This window comes from Marmota monax, unplaced genomic scaffold (assembly GCF_021218885.2).
Source record: "Marmota monax isolate L192 unplaced genomic scaffold, Marmota_monax_Labrador192_F-V1.1 WCK01_AAM20220418_F8-fsc00012, whole genome shotgun sequence".
Classification (NCBI taxonomy): domain Eukaryota; kingdom Metazoa; phylum Chordata; class Mammalia; order Rodentia; family Sciuridae; genus Marmota; species Marmota monax.
This window is the reverse complement of record NW_026695227.1, coordinates 138,966-147,425: the sequence shown is the minus strand read 5'-3', so window position 1 is coordinate 147,425 and position 8,460 is coordinate 138,966. Positions and strand designations below refer to the sequence as shown.

The window sequence follows — 8,460 nt, the reverse complement described above, 5'->3', positions numbered from 1 at the left end:
TGCTCTATGACTGAGTTATATCCCCAGCTATGAATGTTCAATTTTAATCAATGTAGAGCAGTTGGTGGTGCTTGCCTGAAATCCCAGCACCTCGGGAGATGAAGGGGAAGTATTTTAATTTCCAGGCCAGCCAGCCTTAGCAACCTAATTAGACCTGTCTCAAAATGAAAAATAAAGAAAGACTGTTAGAGTCTGTAAACAAGTCTGGATGGCGCCTGGCATTTTGCCAGAGGGAGTGGTTTGTGAAGTAACGCCAGCTAGCCATTAAGTGTGGAGATTCCTTATTGGTTGACTGCTGTATCTATTTTATGTTAATTAAGATAAGCTGTGTGGAATGTATAAATACCACTCCTGTCCTACAATAAACGGCTCCCACTCCTGGTGTATCAATGTACACAAGTTGTTCGTCAACCCCTGGTTAGTTTGCTGCAGCCGGACTGCAGCAAAAGACTTAGGGATATAGATGAGGGATAGAGTGCCCTCCTGGGTTCAACCCCAGTATTTCAAAGAAAAATATTGTCAAAGCTTATATCAAAGATGCATGTTTGAAATAGATCTTATGTCATTATGAATTCTTATGTCATGCTTAATAAAGAATAACCAGAATTGTTGGAATAAAACATGCACACAATAAAAACAAATACAGTGTAAATGTAGTATGTGACTACCATAAATAGTACTGAAAAATAATAGATGGAAAGATTAGAAAAGGCTAATGTCTATAATAAGGATGGATGAAAAAGGGAGAACTGTGGTCATGATCTGATTTTAAAATATTTCCATTTTTCCTAAAACACCTCTGTGCTTTTTGAATTCCCCCAATTATCATTCATCTTCCATTCTTAAATACCCTTTAAATTATGATGTGAGTTTTCTAATATTTCTGATATTAAGAAAAGATGCCGTACAAAAAATAGTATAGAAATCTTCTTACATAATTCAGTGAATATTTCTGCAACCATTAAAATTGCACCTATAAAATCCACATAATAATTGCAGGGAATTTCCCATATACCTGTTTTATTATTATCTGGTGTAAATGTGGAAGTGAGAGAAATGTGTTGATGTTATAATTATTTACAAGTTCAATTATAAGATGGAAATGTGTGGCCTTGAATACTAATTAAATTCTGCATGACTACATTAATTCTTGGTATTATGAAATTTTAGTAATGTCTTAGGATAGATCAAGTCCACATCTGATTTATTTATTTGTGTAGTTATCGTGTATCCCCAGTATAGTATAAGCTCTAAATAAGCTGAGGTCATATCTATCTTTTTTGCTGTCTTCTTCTAACATCTTGATTTTAGCACAAAGAACATTTGGTGAAAATAATATTTTATTAGTAAATGCAACAATGAAGTATATTAGGACCAGCAAACCAATGAAAATGAAGTCCACCATCAAATCTGCAGGTTACACAGATTTCTTGGTTTTGGTTCCACATTGAGGTTACAGGCTTACCCAAATAGAAGCATTTCTCAGAGCAAAAGGATGGCTGTTCCACAATTCCAGGGAAAATATCAATGGGGCTGGAGTTGTGGCTCAGTGGTAGAGCCCTTGCCTAGCATGTGTGAGGCACTGAGTTGGATCCTCAGTACCACATACAAATAAATAAATAAATAAATAAATAAATAAATAAATAAATAAATAAAAGGTCCATCATATATATATATATATATATATATATATATATATATATATATATATATATATCTCCACAACCTAATTAAAAAAAAGAATATAGCCTTGATTCAACTATATCAAGAGAGTGAAGTAGAGAGAGTTGGAACACCAAAAGCAGAAGGCATTTGCCACAATACAGTATTAAAAAATAATAAGTATAACAGGCTTTTAAAATTTACATATGTATTTTTATTATGAATGATAGATTATTATTATTTTCTAGCTGGCTATTTTATACACAAAAGTGTCAATTTGGCTTTTTGAAATTTAGCTAGTAACCAACTTCTCTCCTAAAATATTAGTTTAGTGTAATATTTTTCCAACATCTTTTCTTTTCTTTTTAAAAAATATTTTTAGTTGTAGATGAACACAATACCTTTATTTTATTTATTTATTTTTATACGGTGCTGAGGATCAAACCCTGTGCTTCACAGGTGCTAGGCAAGCGCTTTACCTATGAGCTACAGCCCCAGCCCCCACATATTTTGTAAATAAACTTTAAAAATTGCCATATTATAAATTCACAGAGAAGTGAACAAATAATAATCATGCAATTCAATGCATGTTTTAGCTTGGGCTTTTAAAATCTGAGTCATTCCTGAGATAGAGTGATTGTGTTTATCTGAGAAAGCAAATCAATGCAGAAGTGTGGAGGGCACGTGGAAAAGGCAAAGGAAGACGTGAAGCAAGGTGATGTGACGTGGTTCTACTGGTGTACTACAATAAGCTAAGAAAACCAGGGCTCAGCATGTGTAGGAACTTTTCTAGGAAAGTTCAGGGGGAACCAGATTGAACATTAGTCCATGAAAGAGAGGAGTGACTATTCATGTCAACTCTTCTCTCTTCGAATCCTTTGGTCAGAGTTTACCCAAGGGGGAATTTATTAAAAGAAACTTTTATTATACTGCCCCCTAGTGGCCATTTACAGAGTAAGATCTTAGGCTCATAGAATGGAATTCTGCTACAGTACAAAATAGAAGGATAACCTGGACCACACAAGATGTTGACCAAGAGAATAGGAGATAGGAAATCTAAGGATATACACAAATTTGTATTCCACACAGTCCACCTCTTGGAAAATCAGGTGCTCATTCCCTCCTACAGTAAATGACTTTGTAAATGTATGACTTTTGTAGTTGTTGAGGGCCCTGTGCTTAGAGGGACCTTATGTTTGTTTTAACCATCTGCTCTTACCATTTTATTTCTCAGACACAGTGTACCCCTTTGCTGAAGAGGGGATGGCCTCATCCTAATTCAGTAGGCATTCAGTCACCCCTTTTCCTATGAGTTGTGTCAGAGACATACATAGCATCCTTGCCCCCTACAGACACTTCTATTAGCTTTGAACTGCAGAATCATCTTGCAAAGCAATGGTCAGAGCATTTTGGACGCTGGTCTACACTGGATATACAGCTGTCTTGAAAGCAGCAACTTTTAGGGAAACTCCATAAATGGTTCAGTGCAATATCCTCAAATGTAGTATACCTGGCTCCAAAGCACAACACGTATTATGGGACGTTTTTAGTAATAGGAAATAGAAGATAGCACAACATGCCATTTACTTTAGTAAGGATGTTTGCACAAGTAGATCAGACCACTGGACCCCTTAAACAACATTGAAGGTGGAGGTCCCTAAATCCTCTCTTACTTCTCTCTCCTTATAGTGCTTTTCTCTTCTGTACTGTTATGATATTTTACAGTATTTCAGGAAATTCCCACTTCCTGCTTATAGGTACTAATTAGTAGAACATCACTAATATGTTATGTTTAATGAACATAATGTTTGAAAAATGTAAATGAAACTGGGAGAAGAAGAGATGTAATTCTGACATACCTCTGCAAGGTGTGCTATAACAACATTATAAACAAATGTTAGATTGTTTGATTTTCCCCAAAATGGCTATAGATGGAAAATTATTCACCAAATCAATAGCCCGAAATGAAGCATCACAGGCAATTTTCTGCTCAGTTAAGATTCTTCTCTGATTGCCTCTGGCTATGGCACAGTCAGTAGAGGTTAATTAAATAGTGACATGAGAAGGAACATGGCTCCTGTGATTTACAGTGTTTTTATGGTGGCAGAAATTAATTTCATTCCCTAGAGAATGCAGTTATATTGTCTAACAGTAAGGAAGAATTTCAGAGGCTTCCCCATGTTCCTTTTACAACAATGTCCCTTACATGTCCCTGTAGTAAGGGTCATGGAGCAGATGTTGGTGTGAGGTGAGGGCAGGTGGCTATTCTGAAGGTCTCTGGTGCTGTGGAGGAATGGTTCCTACCGGGCAAGGAAAAGACAAAAAATGAGGAGTATTCTTGTTTCTTGGATGAACTCATTCACTGCAGTGACTGCTTTAGGGGACCAGAGAGATTTCCATTGCTTTTCATATGTGCAGGTTATTAGTCCCAAAAATTACATTAATACTGCAAAAATTATACTTGAAACATTTTTATCTCAACATCTATCATAGTACTATACATGAGTCACATGCATAATAAATGTTGAGTAAATGAAATGCTGAATTATTGAAGTGGATAATAACCAGGATTTGGATCCAAATAGTGTTTATATGTGAATTGTATGTGTGTGTGTGTGTGTGTATGTGTGTGTGTGTTATACATGACCTTGTACAAAGTAAAATAATAAAGAACTGAATATTTGAGGGATAACAATCTCCATGAGATCACTAGATAACTGATGATTTACAGAAAAACTTTGTACAATGTGTGCATAGGTCCTTGTAGAGACCAAATTTTCAAGTGTTTATAGAACCTCAGTGCTTGGGAAGTTCTATACACCACTGAGATTCTCATTATCTTTTTTGTACACATTAGAATATTGTGATGTTGCTTGCCCATAACTCAAGTAGCCAGATTAAAATATGTAAATAAGACAGAGCAAATCAATGCAAATAAATATATCTTTATTTCCATGTTTGCCTATGAGATTTTAGTGTTTCCTTCATCCTCAACTACCACAGACTCCTGTCTACTGAGTGTGGAGGCACAGTATCTGTTTGAAGCTCAGTTGGTCTGTCTTGGAAAATGCATGTTTGTCGTGAAGAAAACTGGTTATTGACAAATCTTGATGTTCGCTTGTTTGTTATTGTAGATGGGAATTTTAAAAAGTTGAGTATATGAATATTGAAGAGTCAGATATACTTGGCACTTTAAATGAATGTGTGAACAAATCTTCAGCAGTATACTAGAAATTGGGGCATTCTGTTATAGACAATGAATGGTGTTGTACAGAACATATTTGGAGTCATTTTAAATGTGGAGTTAGTAACTGGGAGTTTAGGAAATGGATTCATAGCACTGGTGAACTGTGTGGACTGGGTCAAGAGAAGAAAGATCTCCTTAGTTGATCAAATCCTCACTGGTTTGGCACTCTCCAGAATTGTTGTGCTCTGGTCAAACATGGTGTATTTATTGGTATCTTCACTGTACCCAGGTTTAATGATCACTGGAAACATGTTAAGAATCATTTTTAGTATCTGGACAGCAGCCAACTATATCAGTGTCTGGCTTGCTACAAGCCTTAGCATCTTTTATTTTTTCAAGATAGCTAACTTTTCTTATTCTTTTTTTCTTTACCTAAGGTGGAGAGTTAGAATAGTTATTTCAGCGACACTGCTGGTGTCTCTGGTTCTATTATTTTTAAATATTATACTTATAAGCACACAATTTGATGTCTGGAATAGTGGATATAAAGGAAACCTGTCTTACAGTTCCAGTTTGAGCAACGTTGAACATCTTTGCAACCTCTTTTTTATCAACACTATGTTCATGCTCATGCCTTTTATTGTGTCCCTGACAACTATTCTCCTGCTAATCTTCTCTCTGTGGAAACATCTGAAGAGGATGCAGCACAGTGTCAAAGGGTCCAGGGACGCCAGCGCCACGGCCCACGTGAAAGCCTTGCAAACTGTGACCACCTTCCTGCTCCTGTATGTCATTTACTTTCTGTCGCATTTTGTACAAGTTTGGAAGTTTCCAGAGAAACATCTGATCATTTCATTGATCTGGGTTATAGGAGCAGCTTTCCCTTCAGGCCACTCATTTGTCCTGATTCTGGGGAACAGTAAACTGAGACAGGCCTCTCAGTCGGTACTGTGGTGGCTGAGGTGCTGGTCCAAAGATGTGGAACCATCGGATCCCTAACACATTTTGAGGATTGTCTGGTGTATCCTAAAGGAAAATTTGATCATAAGAAATTCTTGTATTTATGAATTTTTACTTTCTGAATAATTTGTTACATGTAAGTTTATCAAATTTACAAAATATGTTTGGATTAAGCAGTATTTAGGCATTTAACAACTTTAGCAAAATACATACAAATATGTATATTAGAATACTTATGAAAGAAGGATATAAATATATCCTTTGCCTAAATATAAGAACTCTTTTTTAAAAATTTTTATTGTTGGTTGTTCAAAACATTACATAGTTCTTGATATATCATATTTCACATTTTGATTCAAGTGGGTTATGAACTCCCATTTTTTCCCTGTATACAGATTGCAGAATCACATTGGTTACACATCCACTGATTTACATATTGCCATACCAGTGTCTGTTGTATTCTGCTGCCTTTCCTATCCTCTACTATCCCCCCTCCCCTCCCCTCCCCTCTTCTCTCTCTACCCCATCTACTGTCATTCATTTCTCCCCCTTGTTATTTTTTTTCCCTTTCCCCTCACTTCCTCTTGTATGTAATTTAGTATAACCCTGAGGGTCTCCTTCCATTTCCATGCAATTTCCCTTCTCTCTCCCTTTCCCTCCCACCTCTCATCCCTGTTTAATGTTAATCTTCTTCTCATGCTCTTCCTCCCTACTCTGTTCTTAGTTACTCTCCTTATATCAAAGAAGACATTTGGCATTTGTTTTTTAGGGATTGGCTAGCTTCACTTAGCATATTCTGCTCTAATGCCATCCATTTCCCTGCAAATTCTATGATTTTGTCATTTTTTAATGCAGAGTAATACTTCATTGTGTATAAATGCCACATTTTTTTTTATCCATTCATCTATTGAAGGGCATCTGGGTTGGTTCCACAGTCTTGCTATTATGAATTGTGCTGCTATGAACATCGATGTAGCAGTGTCCCTGTAGCATGCTCTTTTTAGGTCTTTAGGGAATAGACCGAGAAGGGGAATAGCTGGGTCAAATGGTGGCTCCATTCCCAGCTTTCCAAGAAATCTCCATACTGCTTTCCAAATTGGCTGCACCAATTTGCAGTCCCACCAGCAATGTACAAGTGTACCCTTTTCCCCACATCCTCGCCAGCACTTGTTTTTGTTTGACTTCATAATGGCTGCCAATCTTACTGGAGTGAGATGGTATCTTAGGGTGGTTTTGATTTGCATTTCTCTGACTGCTAGAGATGGTGAGCATTTTTTCATGTACTTGTTGATTGATTGTATGTCCTCCTCTGAGAAGTGTCTGTTCAGGTCCTTGGCCCATTTGTTGATTGGGTTATTTGTTATTTTATTGTTTAATTTTTTGAGTTGTTTGTATACTCTGGATATTAGGGCTCTATCTGAAGTGTGAGGAGTAAAGATTTGTTCCCAGGGTGTAGGCTCCCTATTTACCTCTCTTATTGTTTCTTTTGCTGAGAAAAAACTTTTTAGTTTGAGTAAGTCCCATTTGTTGATTCTAGTTATTAACTCTTGTGCTATGGGTGTCCTATTGAGGAATTTGGAGCCCGACCCCACAGTATGTAGATCGTAGCCAACTTTTTCTTCTATCAGACGGCGTGTCTCTGATTTGATATCAAGCTCCTTGATCCATTTTGAGTTAACTTTTGTGCATGGCGAGAGAAAGGGATTCAGTTTCATTTTGTTGCATATGGATTTCCAGTTTTTCCAGCTCCATTTGTTGAAGATGCTATCCTTCCTCCATTGCATGCTTTTAGCCCCTTTATCAAATATAAGATAGTTGTAGTTTTGTGGATTGATTTCTGTGTCCTCTATTCTGTACCATTGGTCCACCCGCCTGTTTTGGTACCAGTACCATGCTGTTTTTGTTACTATTGCTCTGTAGTATAGTTTGAAGTCTGGTATCGCTATACCGCCTGATTCACACTTCCTGCTTAGAGTTAAGAACTCTTTATAGTAACATTATATAATTTCTTGTCACTCACTAACCTTCTGTTAGGGTCTGTAAACAAGTCAGGATGGCGCCTGGCATTTTGCCAGAGGGAGTGGTTTGTGAGGTGGCGCCAGCGAGCCATTAAGTGTGGAGATTCCTTATTGGGTGACTGCTGTATGTAGTTTATGTTAATTAAGATAAGCTGTGTGGAATGTATATATACCCCTCCTGTCCTACAATAAACAGCTCCCACTCCTGCTGTATCAATGTACACAAGTTGCTCGTCACCCCCGGTTATTTTGCTGCAGCCAGACTGCGGCAGATGGTGGCCCATACGGGGAGCCCCGGACACTCCGGGGTAAGTGATGAAAAAAAGCTGCCCGTCTCTAGATAGGATGGGAGCAAATCTGCTCATCCCTAGGCAGATAGGGTGAGAGGAAAAATGGCCATTTTGAAAAAATGGAGAAGATTGATACAGTATGTTTGTGTCTTGTTTTGTCTTGAAATGTTGTATTGTCTTTGTGATGAAAATATGGAAGGGGTGAGAAGTAAATTACTAAGGGAAAGAGGCACCCCAGTGGAACCAAGAATAGTTAGGGCATGTGTTGATAAAAGCCCAGGAACTCTAGTCAGAAAGAAAAAGAAAGTTCAAAAGAAAAAGGATTATCAGGAAAAAAGTTGCA

General features: G+C 37.3%; 1 protein-coding gene across 1 annotated transcript; it reads left to right on the top strand.

Moving 5' to 3' along the window:
• Window positions 1-4,918: 4,918 nt before the first annotated feature.
• LOC124087117 (taste receptor type 2 member 140-like) lies at window positions 4,919-5,848 on the top strand. The gene has a single exon (XM_046435839.1). The coding sequence runs from the start codon at window positions 4,919-4,921 to the stop codon at window positions 5,846-5,848; it is 930 nt and encodes a 309-aa protein (XP_046291795.1).
• The last annotated feature ends 2,612 nt before the right edge of the window (window positions 5,849-8,460 follow it).

Excerpts from the sequence above, each read along its gene's own strand:
- LOC124087117 (XM_046435839.1), top strand. The coding sequence starts at position 4,919 with ATGAATGGTGTTGTACAGAACATATTTGGAGTCATTTTAAATGTGGAG.